The sequence below is a fragment of the Drosophila montana genome, unplaced genomic scaffold (genome assembly GCF_035044405.1).
Source record: "Drosophila montana isolate Dmon_TW-CO22-7 unplaced genomic scaffold, ASM3504440v1 contig_3122_1, whole genome shotgun sequence".
NCBI lineage: Eukaryota > Metazoa > Arthropoda > Insecta > Diptera > Drosophilidae > Drosophila > Drosophila montana.
Window position 1 is genome coordinate 206,863 of NW_026998001.1, and position 18,451 is coordinate 225,313.

The following is an 18,451-nucleotide window of genomic DNA, read 5'->3' on the forward strand; positions in this document are numbered from 1 at the left end:
AAACACCGAGCTTGAATTTCACAACCTGCTCAATTGTCGAGCAATTATGAACTGAAGTAGAATTCAATGAAACGATGAAACCCTGAGTTGTCGCTAGTCATTAGTAATACAGCTAAGCAGATGATAACAACACAAACGATGATGGATTTCATCCACCGAGGCAAAACAAACAAATTAGAATGCTCTCGTCGAAAGTGCTCAACTGGCAGTTACCCTGTATTCGGGTCTGCCACACTAAGAAAAAAGCTGCGAATAAATAATAATTAATAAATATTTCATTATTAAAATCGCTTTTCAACTTTTAGAACACACGAAAAACTATAAATAAAAGTAATTTTTAAAATATAAATTTATTATGTTATCAACATTTTTTCTTCAATCAATTTTAACCTCCTTGCATACCGAATCGACACGGTATCGAACTGCAATCCATATACCCTTTAGCACCGAAATCATGATTACAGGGTATACACATTTAATTCATTACACTGCTCAATTGGCTGACAACAACAAGCTGATGTTTAGAGTTGGAGGATTTGCCTACCGAAGCACTTGAGTGCGATTACGATACGCGATATTTAATCTCTGATAACAGACGAAACCCACACTGTCAGCGATTAGACGTGAGCTCCCTAAAGTATGCAGCAATTAGGCGGCACGTCAGTTTTCATTTAGTGCTCCGTTGGCCGCATCGCGAAATGCTACGCCACGATTCAGGGTCGCCGGGCTTCTGGAAGCTCGCTGTGCGACGCATCTTCAGAGCTCAGGATTTCTATGGCAGCATAAGGCTAATTATTGGCCTGGCGCTGGTGCTGGGCATAACGCCGTATTATGTGTCCCGCGACGGTTGCCACGGCGAGCGAGTGGTGCGTGAGTCGTGGTACGGATTCGCCAATTCCATCAGCCGCTGGCTGCTGTTCGCGTATTGCTACGTGCACATACATCTGCACAGAGAGTCCCTGATTGGCTACTTTATGCGCAACCACATCTCGCAGGTGAGCCCCCGCTTGCACGATGTGGCCGGCATCTGGGCCGCCGTCGTCATCTTTATAATGCCGCTTTTCCTGCGCCGCCATCTGCGACACGCCATCGAAACTCTGGTCCGCATCGATCGGCGCCTGGCGCGTTTACACCTGCCCGTGGACTACAAACAGGTTAAGTACCAGGCTCTATTGGTGCTGCTGCTGGGCACTGCCTTGGATGTTACCATCATAGTTGCCTGTCTCGTCTGCCTAGCCAATATGGAAGTGCGTCCCAGCTATCAGCTGATCTTCATCATGATCTATGAGCTGATCACCGTATCGATAACAATTTGTATGTTCTGCCTGTTGGCTCGATCGATTCAACGCCGTTTAATTCAATTGCATAAGGTGAGTCGCACTTGGCTGTTAATATATTATTTATATGGATACATTAATATTTTTAAGATTTAGTTTGAGTTTTAAACTAATTTCGAGCGAATTAATTTGTGTTGGATAAAACTCGAATATAAAAGTTTGCCCAATCCAGTATATTTTAAAAGGTTTTTCAATATCAGAAGTATAAAGGTAAAGTCGAAAGGAAGTATTTCTGTGCGATCACAATGTTGGTTTATTGACCAAACTAAAAGACTGAGAAACGGATCTCATACACATATTATAATTATCGAATTTTATGATAACTACACATTAATACGCAGTCACACATACTTACTCTGATATTAACTACATACAGAAAGATAGATGAATTAAATTCTTTTCCGATTGTTCCTTGTAGAGGGTATTATGATTGAGTCATGAAATGTGTGATGCATAAATGGAGATTCTATTGGTTCTTGATTTTAGGTTTATCAAGATATCTTGACCAAACTATGCTGCTTATGTATGAGCCAAATCTTATCAAAATATTCTGTTTTTCAAGATATTTTAATCATACTCAGATCTATAATTATTATTTAATATTAAATGCATTTTCATATATCAACAATGTGCATTGTGTTTTTTAATCAAGTCTTTGCCATAATTACTTAGCAGACGAAATCACTTTGATTGCCGGAAACCCTGTTTTTCCATACTGAAAGTTAATGGAATTTTAGAAGCTTCATGTCCAAAAGTGTCTGAAATCAGAAAACAATTAATTCAAGGTGTCTTAAAAATAAATTGAAAAGTAGGTATTTGATTAAAAAAAGGAAATGTTATTTGTCCTAAAGTTTTTGAAACTCTCATTAAAAATTTCATATACGCAGAGACACTGTAAGAGAGGAGTTCGGAAAAATAAGCTGAATCATCAAAGAAGCTTGATATTAATTTAGCTACATTAAAGTTTTATTAATTTGTTTATCAAAACTAATGCAGTATTAAATCTTTGGCGCTCCCAAAAAAAACGCTTCATTATTTTAATTATTAACCACCCAAAGCGGTTTTTGGAAACTGAAGTGAATACCAGAACGCACATTAGGTCTGAATGCTAAATAGGTCAATAGCCTTTGCACAATTACACCTGGGGACATACATATGTGTGGCTACATACCTGGCATAATTAAATTGAGTTTCCGAGTTTGCGCAAAGTCCAAATGGTTTCCTCTAGTATCCTGCTGCTCGCATATCTCGCGTCATTCAAATGTCATCGAAAATAAACTATTCACTTATTTTGCATGCCACGCTCCATAAATGCGATACATTATGCATGCGCACAAGGCAGCAGACCAACAAAAACTGATCAGCATATGGCCAGGACTTTGCCCCCGCCTCAGCCGCAGCGCCATATTGCGCATACGCCTCGTAAGCGGCGCAGCTGAGTGTGACCGTGTGCATGCGATTGCGACTGTGTGTGTACTCATGAGTGTCAGGGATATGTCCTGATAATGAATTGCCAGCCATGAAACTGCCAGGCTGGTGCTGCTCACCTTATTAGAGATGAGCCGATTAACAGCCATACAAATAAATTTGCATAAGTGAAAAATATAATATTAGATACATATTTATGTTTCTGTGCAGCTGTTGAATAGAGCTAAGAATTGTGCAGAGTACTCAAGCCCAATGCAGACAATGCACACGGCAACAATATTGAAGCGATACTTGTTATATATTCTTATCAAGAAAAGCCCTTGCTTTTTAATTGGATTGAAAATATGTTAAAAGTGGGGGGTCTTATATAAAAAAATTATTTAAAATATTCTGCTTAATTTCTGTAAACTAGAAATTGGGTTAAAAAATATTTTTTTATATTATGTATTGTTAAAAATGTTAAAGAACCAAGGAATAAAATAATAATGTTAGCTCTTCTGATTTCTACCTTTTATCATTATTCCGATTTTTCATTCATATTTAATATAAATTATATTATTTTATTCATTATTATTATTTATTATTATTATTATTATTATATATTATTTTATTATCGTTTAATATCGAGATGTGTTACAACATCCAACACAGCCTGCAACCAAACCCCTCTTTACGCAGTTGCCCAATCTTTTGAAGTATTTTGGATAAGATAATAAAATAGCGCGCGTACTCTAAGATCTTTTATCTTTTCAAATTTCTAACCGAGCTAGATGCTGATAAAACCCTTTCATTAGGTGTATTGTGGGACAATTGAATGCCTAACTAGCAGGTTGTTGTGCGTGACAAGAGAGGAAAAAGGTCCTCTCTCACGCGATACGTCATCGTAGCACTTTCCATGTGCCAGTTGCCGCCCTCTCCATGTATCATACGCATCAGATCTGAGGGCAGACCAACTTAGTTATACCAACAACTAAATTAAACACAGACAGCGGCGTCTGCTTGACTATGCGTTACCTCCTCGTCAAGGACACACACTTGTTGGACTTGGCTGCGGCTGCTGCTGCTGCTGTTGCTGTAATCCCTGCGTTGTGTGTTCCTCTCACGTCCTGCTGACTGACTGAGATAGCGAACATCATAATGAAATTTTCGCACGCGCTTTCGCTTCGGTTATACTTCCGCTGCCGGTAACTGATGTTTTCTCTTTTTTTCGCCCATTTTTTTTTTGCGACATATTTTTGTTTTCGCCAGCGAACGACGCGGTTGCTGGCGGTGCGCAGCGTCGTCCTGGCTGCAGTTCGAGTTGTCCCTTTGAAGCAAACGGTCGTGCGTGTTCGTCAATTGTCGCTTGTCACAGGCAAAATGTGCACTGCGTTGCGTCGGGTGCGAAAGTATTTTATATCATCGCAGGTCTATGAGGCACTGCGTCCACTTTTTTTTCTCACATTCCTTTACGGTCTGACGCCATTTCATGTGGTCCGCCGCAAGATGGGCGAATCGTATCTGAAGATGTCCTGCTTTGGCATCTTCAACATTTTTGTTTACATCGTGCTGTGCGGCTTCTGCTACATCTCATCGCTGCGCCAGGGCGAGTCAATTGTCGGTTACTTTTTTCGCACTGAGATTTCAACAATTGGCGATCGTTTGCAGATCTTCAATGGACTCATTGCGGGCGCCGTGATCTACGCATCGGCAATATTGAAGCGTTGCAAGCTGCTGGGCACATTAACAATTCTCCATAGCCTCGATACGAACTTCTCGAACATTGGGATCCGCGTGAAATACTCGAGGATCTTTCGTTACTCGATTTTGTTGCTCGTCTTCAAGCTGCTCATTCTGGGCGTTTATTTTGTGGGCGTGTTCCAGCTGCTCGTCTCGTTAGGCGTTACGCCCTCCTTCTGCGTCTGCATGACCTTCTTCCTGCAACATTCGGTGGTCTCCATTGCCATTTGTTTGTTCTGTATAATTGCCTTCAGTTTCGAGCGACGTTTGAGTATCGTAAATCAGGTAAGTTTCTTCAAGGTGATTGACCCGCGCTTTGTGGATTGGGTTGAAGGGTCTAGGCAAATAGTGAAGCCAGCGCGGACTATTTCTGTCTGTCAAATTGTTGGCAGCCAACCCTAAGGGAGCAAATTTTATTACTCAACCACAAATTAAGTGTGAAATTAATTAATTTTAATCCAAATATTTGTTGACTCCACTTTAGTTAACTTGTTGTTTTCGCTTCGCTTATTTGTGCTTACCTAAATAAATTTAATTATATACAAATTGGGGATGGGATTGTTGCCTTGTCACGTGTTGGGGGAAAACAATTTTATAAGTTTATGTCAAAATCAAGTGTGAAAACCCTTTTTAAACAAAAGCTTGGTATTCCTGCTTTTAATAAGTAAACAATATTTGTTTATTTACATTTTTTATCTCTTACATTATTTTGCATATATTTTATAGGTGTATTTTTAAATTTTTTAAGGTAGAGCTAAAATATAGCCCGCATCTTGTAGATGAAAATATTTATGGCTTGCAATATTTTCAGTACAACGGGCAGCTGTTAATAACAAATTTATTTTCTGCAGTAAGTTCGACATTAACTATTTGATTGTTATAAAGAACTTTAAATTTCTAAGCATGTTTACCCACTTTAAAGGATTGGAGATTAAGGAGTTGCATTCTGTGATTCACACTTTCTTTACAAAATTATGCTCTCTGAAAGGATATGCAAATTTGACTTACTCTAAAAATAATTTGTGTGGGAAAATATTATGGAAAACATTTCAGTGTCTGAGTTGTTATGATGACACCAAAAAGGTAAACAAACTCATTTACTGACCGTAAAGTAAATGGGTGTTTCCACGTAACTGGAAAGCCCTCGCCTTTAAGATCGTCATAAACATTCTGTTTACTTTTACAAGCATCACATGCTGCTTCTTCGTACTATACCAAGCATTATTTACAACAAAGAGCAATAATTTTTTGCCACTCACATAATTTTTATAGCAATCATAATTGACACGGAAGCTACAACTATTCTATACTTTTCGCTGCCTTTTATTGTACTTCCATAATATTATTCGATAAGCCTTTTCGCCCTGTTCAGCCGTTGTCCTCTCAAAGCTCTCGAAGGCAACCTAGCAAATCCTTCCCGTCGTTTACAGCCTTTTATACTAAGATGTCAACAAACCATTTTGCTAATTTCCCGCTGAGCAATCAACATAAATTCATGCGAACATATTGGAGCTCATTCAGGGCAACCATAAACATCATTGGGCTTTAGTAATAAGTATTTATGAGAATGGAGTACAATAACTAAGCCAAATGATACTAAAAAGTTGGTTAAAATGTTCTTGTGGTATGAGACCATTTGCTTATTTATATATATGTTAACATATTTAACACAGGTAACCTGATTAAAGATTATAAACTTAACGTTCTTTTTTATTTTAAGTTGAAATAGCGGAACACATCAGGATATTTTTTATCAATTTGCATACATACGTATTCGACAAAATTACGTAGTCACACAGGAATTTTGCATAAGTAAGATGGAGAATTTTATAAACCCATCACTAAAAGAACAAAGGGGCGGGTTGGGATTAAAGCAGGATAAAGAAAGAGAAATACAATAGATGAGAAGGAGATAGATAAAGCAGCAGAAAAAGAACATGGTGTGAGAGAACATACGTACATATACATATTTAATAAATATATATTGGGCACTAACTTTTATTTGAATTCTTGAGAATCGCATAGTAGGGCGATATATAATATACATTTTCTTATTGTCTGTTTGTCAGTGTTGGGTAAAAAAAAAGAATGTATGCATATATACACACATATATAAACTTACATACAAATACACAAACAGACATGCATACTCTAATACATACATACACATATAAATACGTACAAGCATACACACATACTTACAAGATGATGTTTTAATATGGTATTGAAATCGATCGGGTGGAAAACAAATGGTTGTCAGCAACAACTTTTCGCACCATTTTCGCTATCTTTTAAAACGTGTGAAAAACATTTTTATTATTTTTTAATGTGCCCACTTTATCAGTGGGTCGGTCATTGAATCAGTCTGGACAAGAGTTGTTGTAGGCATATAAGTACTCAAATCAATTTCGCCCACGAATGCTCAGCATTTTGTCTATTATATTATGTTCTTTAGAAATATTCCAATTTCTTATTAGTCATTCATTGAGTCCAATTCCCCAGGGAGCTTAGCGTAGACAGACACTGAGAACAAAAAAAATGTGACCTAGTGAAATGCGGGTAAATCGCACAACTAATTAGAGTCCTGCGGTAAGTGGGACCCCTAGGGAGGAGTTAGCAGTCACCTGTAAACGGGCATTAATTAAAATGCAGCAGTTTAAGCTAATAGCTAAATGGTCGACACACTCACACTCATGCTCATATTCGTATTCGTATTTGTATTCGTTTTCGTATCCGTACTCGTTGACAAGCGGCATAAAAATGCTAAAATTATTTACTTAAAGCCAACGAGAATGAAATGAATGAATTGTGGCCCCGCCTCATTAAACAGAGACGGCGCCGGCGCCGACGCCGGCAACATGCAAATTTTTTGCGTTTCTTGTGTTCAGTTGCCGCGTAAGGCTCCAGCTGTACAGACCACGACAAGGACGGCATGGACCCCGAGAAGGATATCGGTGTAGAAATCGAGCTAAATACCGTGCTGCAACATCCGTTGCGCCGTCGCGTACGCCGTTTGCTGTCCGCCAAGCAGCTGTACGAGTGTCTGCGTCCGCTCTTCCGTGTAACCTATTTGTATGGACTGACCTCGTTTTACATCAGCTGCCAGGATGCTTCTGGGCAGAGGGACATCAAGAAGTCCTGGTTCGGATATATAAATGGCATTGTGCATATCATGGTATATTCCGTCTGCTACATTCTGACCATAAACAACAACTGCGAGTCCGTGGCCAGCTATTTCTTTCGCTCAAACATCACCTATTTTGGCGACATTATGCAGATCGTGAGTGGCTTCATTGGCGTCACTGTCATCTATCTGACGGCCATCATACCCAAACACCGTTTGGAGCAGTGCCTGCAAACGTTCCATACCATGGACCTTCAGCTGCACAGCGTTGGCGTCAAGATTATGTATAGCAAGGTGCTCCGGTATAGCTATGCGGTCATGATCTCCATGTTTGTTGTGAACTTCGGCTTCTCGTGGGGCACCTTCGGCGTGTTGTACTCATCCAATGAGACTCCAAGTCTGGCATTGCATTTTACATTTATGATCCAGCACACAGTCATTGCAATGGCCATTACCATGTTCTCTTGCTTCACATATTTGGTGGAAATGCGGCTCGTCATGGTTAACAAGGTAAGGTAAGAGGGGTTCTGCTCTATGAGGGGTTATGTAATACGAGGTATAAAAATATATCAAGGGGTTTTTAGAAGCTAGTTGAACAATTTCCAAATATTAAAACAATAGTGAATACAGCAATTTAATTACTTTTAATTTCAAAGAAGGACGATAGAAAAATGTTATTTTTTATTTTGACTTTTTAACTTGGGCCCATCTCTTTAAATTAATTTAGAAAGCTAAAAAGATAGATAAAGAAAAGTCTTAAATAATATTTTCAAATATATAAATATTATTTTTTCTTCTTAAAAATGTGTGACTAACCTGAATTTGATAAATCCTTGAACTAGCTTCGACATATCCAGTTCTGTGCTCCTTAAATGAAGAGAAATTCCAGTTAACTCTGAAAGAAACATTTAACACAATGTATTTTCCATAAACTAGTAATTATTTGTCATTATTTAGTTCTAGAAAGTACTTTTTGGGTCTTGGGAATACCTTTAAAGCTAATAACTCGCTTTACACATATAGATTCAAGCTGGCCGATTTTTCCATTGTTTATCCATATTAATGACTCGTTCCACGACAATTTTGATACCACCCATGGGAGCAGTTAGAAAAAAAACATAATAGCATTGCATGTTTCAGTAAGTCCTTAAAGCTCTATACTCTAGTTATGTTCGACTGGCAGACAGAAAATATAGTCCTTAGTGCCTTACTCTAGCTAGTGTCAGAGCCAATTATTGGCACCAAATTCAATTAAATTAATTAACTCAACCCACAATGTGCCAGCCATAAACGTTTATTTTAGCCACCGCTCGCACTTTATAATTTCATAACGAAAACAAACAACAAAATTAAAGTGCCATGAAATAATATGAAAGCTACGTGTCTGGCTGGGAGGACAGGTTTCCCATTACGCGGCTCCTGACAGCACCTCAAAATGAGCGAACGAAGTTCAAGGCTTTAAACTCTATCAATTAGTCATGTGGACAGCTATCAGTATACACAGCATAAAAGTATAAAAGGTGCCACACATCCGTTGTCCAAATCAGTTTTTATTTTTTGCGTCATGTGGCCAATTTGGAGGCAGCTGTTCAGTCCACGCGATGCTTATGGCGCTGAGCAGACGCTGTTCCTGTTCACCTATCTGCTGGGTCTGACGCCCTTCCGGCTCAAGGGCCAGGCGGCCGCCGGTCGCCATTTTCAGCTGAGTCGCATCGGCTATCTGAATGCTCTGCTGCAGTTGAGCTTCTTTGGCTATTGCTTTCTCGATGCCCTCATCCAGCAGCAGAGCATTGTGGGCTATTTCTTCAATTCGCCGATCTCTCAGGTGGGAGACTCGCTGCAGAAATTCATTGGCATGACCGGCATGTTCACACTCTTCCTGTGCTGTGGGCTACGTGTGCGTCTTCTAATTCGGCTCTGTGATCTGATCGCCCAAATTGATGACCACCTGCTCAATGTGGGCATCTGCTTTAATTATGGCAAAATTATGAGTCTGCGGCACACACAACTATTCCTCATCTGTGTCGTCCAGTTGGCCTATTTGGCCAGCTCCATTTGCATGCTGCTCTTCAATGATGTGAGGCCCAGCTACCCGGTCGCTGTTGCCTTCTATGTGCCTCAAGTATTTCTGCTCAGCATTGTCCTGCTCTTTGGAGCTATTCTTCATCGCTGCTGGCAACATTTTGACGCACTAAACCAGGTAAGCGGGCAAGGAGGTCTTTCATCCATTTCGGCAGTAGTCAATTTTAACAGCCTCATCTGTTGATATCAAGACTGCCAAACGCACTCCTTCGAAATCGCATTTCATTCATTTTTTTAAATGATCCGAATTTAAAGCAACGATATCAAAGGTATCAAATGTAGCATACACTTATGTATGTCGTGCCATATTTTCTTTACCAATTTAACATTGATTAATCTCATTAAAATGTTTTAAAATATACAATGATTTATATTGCAATTATAAATATTTTGTACTCAAATATTAATGTTGAAAGTTTCATTTTGAAAAAAATTAAAACAAAGAAAACCAACTATGCAGTCATATTTAAAATAAGGATAATATACAAATATGAATAAATGAATATTTCTTTTTTTAAGATTTTTTGACAAAATATTTCAATATGTGCGTTAAACCCATATGGGAACTACAGTCGATAATTGAATTTTCCTACGAAAAACTAGCTCGATCATAAAAACATAATTTAAATCAGACTTCTAAATTAAAAATACATAGAACACTATGGGATACATGGCCAAATATTGAGTTACGCATAAAAATACTGTTTTGTGACTAGCTCTAGAATTTCCGATATATGCATGCGTATAAAATTTGAATTCTTTTACTTATTTGAAAATCATTTTTCACCTTGAATTTAATTTGCCGCGGCAGACTGGCTGTGTTTGTTTTAAAAAGCAAGTTATCTTCACTTGATCCAACATGTCAACCTTGTCAAGATGTTCGGTGCCGGCGCTCTAATTAATTAATGATCCACAATCTCAATCTAGAGACTATAGAATAAAACGCATTGCGCTCAGAGTACAATTGAATATGTTTTTTATACGCCATGAGGCTTCCGGACTGTTTGGACAGACTAGTGCACCCGGCCAATGTCTACGGCTGCTACCGACTGACTTTTTTTCTGGCTCGGTTATTTGGCATCGTGCCATATCATGTGGACAGTTCAGCGGGACAACTAAGACTGTCCTGGTTCGGTTTGGCCAACGTCATTGGACGCATGATTTTCTTTCCGCTGAATTTCATCTACAGCTGCTTGGAACGGCGCACTCTAATGGTTAGCCTGGCCTTGACGAATGTGTCCAAGTTCACCGCAGATCTGGAGATGTTCAATGGCATGGCTGGGATTATGGCAGTGCTGATCGCCTCGCTGCGGCGACGTCAGGAGCTGGTGCAGTTGCTGGCCCTGTTCGATGGCCTGGAGCGCGAGGCATTTCCGCGTGTCGGCATTAGCTTTGCCCAGATCCAAGCGGCCAGGGAAATCGCTGGGTCGACTGCCTTTCAGTTGTGCACACTGCTCGCCTTTGTTGGCTATAGCCTTAGCTCGATTTTCCCGATTGCAAATACATATGTATCCTTCTCCGCGCGTGTCAGCTACTTCTCGCCAAATTTCATAGTTTGCATAGTTAGCATACTCGTGAGTGGGCTGTTTATCAAGCTACGCATTTACTTCAGTGCATTGAATGAGGTCACATTGCCTTTATATCGCATCTATGGCCTACTTAACGAATCCTTCTATATGCTTGCAGGTCCTTAAGAATCTCGCTCATCAGTGGGACACACGCAGCATCAAGGCCGTCCAGAAGCAACGCTCGCTGCAGTGCTTGGACTCCTTTTCGATGTACACAATTGTCACCAAGGATCCGGTCGAGATCATACAGGAGTCCATGGAGATTCATCAGTTGATCTGTGAGGCAGCTGCCACCGCGAACAAATACTTTACCTATCAGCTGCTCACGATCATTTCAATTGCCTTCTTGATCATCGTCTTTGATGCCTACTATGTGCTTGAGACCTTGCTGGGCAAATCGAAGCGGGAGAGCAAATTCAAGACCGTGGAATTTGTTACGTTCTTCTCATGCCAAATGATATTGTATTTGATTGCGATCATTTCGATTGTTGAGGGCAGCAATCGGGCCATCAAGAAGAGTGAAAAAACTGGCGGCATTGTGCACTCGCTGCTAAACAAGACGAAGAGCCCGGAGGTCAGGGACAAGCTGCAGCAGTTCTCCATGCAATTAATGCATCTGAAGATCAATTTTACAGCGGCAGGACTCTTTAACATTGATCGTACACTCTACTTTACGGTGAGTCCTTGCGGCTGGTCGATCTCAAGCTGTAACCAGTTAATGTGAGACATATTAAGTCCTATTAGGAAGCCTTATTTCTCCGTCGTGCCTCATTACAAACTCGTACTCAATTACTTTCGACTACATCATTTTAAATTGGCTTTAGTTAATAATCCCATTTAATTTTTCCAGATTAGCGGAGCTTTGACCACGTATCTCATCATTTTGCTGCAGTTCACCTCGAATTCACCGAGCAATGACAATGGCAACGGATTCGACTGTTGTGAAGCGTATCATAATATGACGAACCGCACAATTTAGTTGGTTAGCGAGAAGTGCTTGGAGCTGAATCTGGAGATGGTGAAAATACATGTATATTTAACGTCCAACGGTGTGCGGCAAATAATATTAAGTGGTTTTCTTAGATGTTGTTGCTTTTGCATGCATTGTCAATGTATTTTTCATAGATTTATTATTAGCAATAAAATGATAAGCATCAGAGAAATTAATAACTTGATTGTGAAAATGAGAAATGGCAAAATACGAATACGAAAAAATAAAAACATTATAATTTCATTATGTCCCAGAAGTTTATTGTACTTCACAATGCGAGCAACGCCGCAAACTTTTATAAGGAGGTTGGCACCGAAAATTAAAATAAAAACACAATTATAGGTAAAAGGAGAATAAATCCATGGAATGCAAAGTGAACTTGTGGGGTGCCAAAGGTAAAATACCCCTTGCTGACATATGGCTGATTTCTCAAATCGATTTATATGCAGCCGATTGTTCTATATAATACAATAATCAAATATTTATAAGATTTCACTCATACTCTAGTTAAAAACGCAGTGAAGCGCGTAATTGCTTAGCTTAGTCACTATATTTTTAAAAACAAGAATGTTCATAAATTGATTTCGAATGATAGTCCCTATGCGCACCTAATATAATATTGAGATGCGATCCAGTTGATATATATTCTGCCTGCAGCACAAAGACGAATCTATGCCATGTTTAAGTAAAACGAACTCAAAACTATTTTACGCAGAAACATAAAAAATTAATTAAAGAATATGTTGTTAAGTAATGGAAATGCATTATTTAATGCGTTCAACATTTTAAAATACATTTTAACATTTTATACAAGGGAAAGCGATTAATTTTGTTTTTTAGCTTCCATTGAACATGTTTAGATACTGCTTGATAATTCAGGAGAAAAAAAGTAATTTAAGGCAATAATTTAACAATTCACATTGGACATATTTTTCCAAATTTAAACAGAAATAGAATATATAAACTATATAATCTTGTGGTCTTCACATGCGTGTTGTAGAAAAAATATATACATATTATTCTTTTATTCGCGCACCCTACGTAGAATTTTAGGCTCTCATCGAACAAATTAAATAAATAAATAAAAAATACTCCAGTTATAATATATAAATTTAGCTTGAGTGGTATTGTAGTATGGAATAAACGAGGATCCACGCTAGAATTCTTGGCTATTGTTTTGTCCAAAGGCTAATGTATTACCGAGGGCTATAATAATAATAATAAAAACATTATATTTTTTACCCAATTTCAATGGGTTCAGGACAATAATAATAATAATAGGAATAATAATAATAACAATAATAATAATAACAACAATAATAATAATAATAATAATAATAATAATAATATTATCAATAATAATATTAATAATAATAACTATAATTATAATAATAGTAATATTATAAATAATAATAAGAATAATAACAATAAAATGTATAAAAATATAAAATAAACGCGTACAAAAAGGTTAAGGACCGCTTTTAATCCTCGTAAACCACTTGAACCGCCCACATTAGTTACTCTAATTGTTTACCCCATTTCAGTCATGAAATTCGGTATGTGTTGCCGGTATGGGCATTAAAATATCTCGTAAATAACTTGTTGCACTTGTGCCCCGGTCTGCGCCTAGCGTTATGCTACACATTGAAGCTTAATTAAATATTTACCGCTATTGGTATTAGCTTATTATGCCGTCCAGCCGTCCAAACGACTTCTGCCCCAGGTGCGCTAACGATTCTGACACATGAGCTGCGAGCCTGATGACTGTGGCCAACATTTGCGCATTCAGTTGGCGGCGAGCGTGCGAGACGAGCAAACGTGAATTCCCGATTTCCCGATAACCTAAAACGGTACTGGGTTGGATATGGCTTTGAAGCTCTTGGAGCGCATGTCACAGGCGGATAATGTGTTCCAATCGCTGCGCCCGCTCACGTACATATCGTTGGTGGGGCTGGCGCCGTTTCGATTGAACCTAAATGCGGACAAGGAAGTGCACACCTCAACGTACTCCTTTATCGCCGGAATTGTACACTATTTGTTCTTTGTGGTGTGCTTTGTGGCATCCATATCCGAGGGGGACTCCATCATTGGCTACTTTTTTCAGACGAACATCACCAAACTGGGCGATGGCACCTTGCGACTAACGGGAATAATTGCAATGTCCACAATCTTTGGATTTGCCATGTTCAAGCGCCGGCGACTGGTCAGCATCATACAAAACAACATCATTGTGGACGATATCTTTGTGCGGCTGGGCATGAAGCTGGACTATCGAAGAATTCTTCTCTTCACCTTTCTCATCTCGCTGGGCATTGTCATCTTTAATGTTATTTATCTGTGTGTCAGCTATGGATTGTTGGTCAGTGCCACCATCTCACCGTCCTTTGTCACCTTTACGGCGTTTGCCCTGCCCCACATCAACATCAGTCTCATGGTCTTCAAGTTCCTGTGCACCACCCACTTGGCCCAGAGCCGTTTTAGTATGGTGAATGAGGTAAGTAGTCGAAATAACTAAATAATAAAGCAAGCTAGTTAATCACGCAACAGAGTTTTAAAGAATGTGCAACCCATTCTGTTCTTGATTATCTCTGCCAGATTCGTGTTCCCTTTTTAGTTGTTGCTTATCAATATCTTTACTTTAAAACTATTTTACTCGAATTCTTCATGAAATAACACGTCAGTGAGTACAAAAAAAGAGCTTGAAATAGTTTTAATGAAATAATGTTACGCTTGATTATGAAGAATTATAGTAAAAGACAAAGACTTGCCAGTCTTAAGATATAAAAGTTATCTGGATCTATATCAATGCGAACACATTACTTTTGGTTTTAGACCCTACAATAATTCTCGCATTCTCGACGAGATCTGAAACTATTACCGTTTCCCAAGCAACCATTGTAAGTGAATACCTTGCACTGATTCATTTGGAGATAGTAGGTCCACCTGTCTTCGCCCCCGTAACATGGTCCATTCTGTGCAGGACGCTCGAAACAGCGACCTAAAAGAAAAAAAAAAACAGAATTACAGAAAGTATAACATAGACAATACTCCATTTCTTACGGTCCTGCCATCCACCAAAGACAATGTCTAAGAGGCCACACGCCAAAAAAACTGCAAACGTGAATTTCATTTTATGCCGTTAAGAAGTACAAGTTCTCTTCGCAGCTCATTTAAATACAAAATCCAAAAGAGTTAAATCAACCGTAACTAAACTGCATAAGAAAACCATTAGCAACATCTGACAAGCTACATTAATAAAAGAATTTTAATTTAGAGGAAATCCAACCGTAACCCCGAATATCTATATATAAAACTGTTTGTGCTGACTGACTGACTGACTGATTGACTGGCTGACTGACTGACTGACTGACTGACTGACTGACTGACTGACTTATTGACCTACTGTTTGGTGGTCAACTCACAGCCCAACGTTTGTATGAAACTTATTTGCTTACCATCTGATTGGCCTCAAAAACATTGTCAAGGATCTTTGTCAAAATTCATCTGATGGATGTTTCGCACTTCTTGGAAAATCCATAGGCCACGATATTTAATTTTGGATCAAACTATAAATATGACGATTTCATAAAAAAAACTTTTTTACTCGATTTCTTAATGAAATAAACAAGTCAGTGAGTACAAAAGAAGGGCTTGAAAATGTTTTTAATGAAATAATGTTACGCTTTATTATGTAGAATGATAGTAAGAGCGTAAGACTTGCCAGTCTTAACGTATAAAAGTAATCTGGAAATATATAAATGCGAACACATTATTTTTTGGGTTTTTGATCTTGCACCTTCTCTCGCAGATAGCGATTTTGGTTTCAAAATCATTTCCAAAGATATTTGTGAGAATTTATTTGATACGTTCAACACTTGGTTCTTTTATCGATGCACTTAATATATATTTTTGAAAAAAAAGGAGAGATCAAGATGGGTATATTTGAACTTTCCACGGGCGCATAGTTTGTGGAAAGGTAATAAAAGAAATAAGCAATTGAAATCGTTACGTTTTATTATGTAAAATGAAATTAAAAGACGAAGACTTGCCAGTCTTAAGATACAAAACTGGTTCGGATCTATATAAATGCGGACACAATATTCTTTCGGTTCTATTGCTTACACGTTCTCTCGCAGATCTCACGGGATGCGAACCTGTTATCGTTTCCCAAGCAACCATTGTAAGTGAATACCTTGCACTGATTTAGTTGGGGATAGTAGCTCCACAGGTCAGTACCTTCGTAGCATAGTCCATGCTCTGAAGGTGCCTGAAAACAGCTAGCTAAAAAAAAAAACAGGTTTATAGGGAGTAATACGTATCCAATATTTCAATTCTTACGGGGCTGCTGACCCAAGACAATTTCTAAGAGGCCACAAGCCAAAAAAACTGCAATCGTGAATTTCATTTTATGCCGTTAAGAAGTTCCCCTTGCAACTGCTTTAAATACAAGATCTTTTCAGATTTATAACAGGTGTTACTAAACTGCATAAATAAACCATTAGCAACATCTGACAAGCTAGCATTACGTAACAGAAATTCTAATCTCTACATAAAAAATTGTTTGTCCTGACTGACTGACTGGCTATATAGAACGGGCGAAAAATATGTAAAAAAGTTATATCTAAAATTTGAAGCACAAATCTTACCACGGCCAAGGCCGTGAAATAGCTTCTGTAAGCTGTTAAGTATAAATCGCTAAACTGTTAAGCTTATGCCATTAACATGATGTTAACTGAAGAATTGAACACTGCCGCTGTTAAATAACACGAGCGGCGCGCTGTACCAGAAGGAAAGAAATATCAAAATGTTCATTTAAATAATGTAATGGATGAAAAAGGTTATATAACTACTGATTAAACTAAATTTAAATTAAATTAACATTTTAAGGTTTTCAGGGATAATTATAGTTTAACATGGAAACGTTAACTGATTAAAAATTGTATATAGATTTTACAGGATATTCTGGATGCCCACATTGAACTGAACAGCGCTTTGGAGCTCTCGCCAATGCACTCGGTAGTGAATCATCAGCGCTATGCGCATCGGCTACGCAATTTGATCAGCACACCAATGCAGCGCTACAGTGTTACCTCGATTATACGTCAGAATCCAGAGTACGCCATCAAGCAGGTGGCCAACATACACAATCTGCTGTGCGACATTTGCCATACTATCGAGGAGTACTTCACGTATCCGCTGCTCGGCATTATAGCTATATCATTTTTGTTTATACTCTTTGACGACTTTTACATACTGGAGGCACTGTTGAATCCGAAGCGCTTGGATTACTTTGAGGCTGACGAGTTCTTTGCCTTCTTTCTGACCCAAATGATGTGGTACATTGTCATCATATTTCTGATCGTGGAGGCCAGCAGCAGCACCATCCGACATAGCAGCTTCAGCGCAGCCATTGTCCACAAGATTCTCAACCTAACCGATGAAACGGAGCTGCGGGACCGCCTATTTCGCCTGTCCCTGCAGCTGTCCCACAGGAAGGTGAGATTCACTGCCGCAGGACTATTTCGATTGGATCGCACACTGATATTTACGGTTCGTATTGGAGTATCGCTCAATATTTCCTCACTGATTGATTTTCCCTTCTCTCTTTAGATAACTGGCGCTGCCACTTGCTACCTCATTATACTTATACAGTTTCGTTCCACTCATCACGTTGAAGATTCTGAATCTAACAATATTACGGACTATATATAACTCGACTACTGGTTGGAGCCGTTTTTGTAAAGTATTGTAAAATCAATAATATTAAAAGAACTTGTTATCAGAATTGTTCAATAAAATAAAAATGACATGCAAATAATGCTTATTCCGTTGAACAACTTTCAAATATAACGGACACATTGCCATGCCCATTGGGCGGCGTTGCCAACTTTCACCAAAGATAAGCACATACTGCTGGTAGCAAGCAGTGTCAGCAAGCAGTCCCCCAAAACGGTGCACAGCACGCGACATAACAGCAGCTGGCAGCGCAGCAACAATTCAAAACGCCAACCGTTAAGTGTGAGAGAGACAAACTCTGTTGTCCTACTTTGACTTGTTTGTAGTTTGCATTTCGCTTGAAAGGCGCACGCTATCTAATTGCCACAGTGAAGCATAATCGTGGACAGGCTTTGGCGCCATTCACCACTAATATGTGGCACTAGTAATCCATATAGACACGACATTTGGTCACCACGTACTCTCG

General features: G+C 38.8%; 3 protein-coding genes and 1 long non-coding RNA gene across 4 annotated transcripts; 3 read left to right on the top strand and 1 right to left on the bottom strand.

Moving 5' to 3' along the window:
* The first annotated feature begins 698 nt into the window (after positions 1–698).
* Positions 699–1,433, top strand: LOC135430941 (uncharacterized). Its single transcript, XM_064685781.1, has 2 exons — positions 699–1,370; positions 1,428–1,433. The coding sequence occupies exons 1-2, from the start codon at positions 699–701 to the stop codon at positions 1,431–1,433; spliced, it is 678 nt and encodes a 225-aa protein (XP_064541851.1).
* Positions 1,434–4,085: 2,652 nt separating this feature from the next.
* Positions 4,086–12,386, top strand: LOC135430946 (putative gustatory receptor 28b). The gene is made up of 3 exons (XM_064685786.1): positions 4,086–4,769; positions 11,377–11,934; positions 12,109–12,386. The coding sequence occupies exons 1-3, from the start codon at positions 4,125–4,127 to the stop codon at positions 12,235–12,237; spliced, it is 1,332 nt and encodes a 443-aa protein (XP_064541856.1). The 5' UTR covers positions 4,086–4,124; the 3' UTR covers positions 12,238–12,386.
* A 1,727-nt stretch (positions 12,387–14,113) lies between these two features.
* Gr28a (Gustatory receptor 28a) lies at positions 14,114–18,052 on the top strand. The gene is made up of 3 exons (XM_064685787.1): positions 14,114–14,743; positions 17,197–17,799; positions 17,860–18,052. Exons 1-3 carry the CDS (start codon positions 14,114–14,116, stop codon positions 17,959–17,961), a joined length of 1,335 nt encoding a protein of 444 aa, XP_064541857.1. The 3' UTR covers positions 17,962–18,052.
* Positions 16,246–16,699, bottom strand: LOC135430948 (uncharacterized). Its single transcript, XR_010436710.1, has 2 exons — positions 16,588–16,699; positions 16,246–16,530 (listed from the first exon to the last, which is right to left on the bottom strand). It is a non-coding gene; the product is annotated as an uncharacterized LOC135430948 (long non-coding RNA).
* Positions 18,053–18,451: the final 399 nt, after the last annotated feature.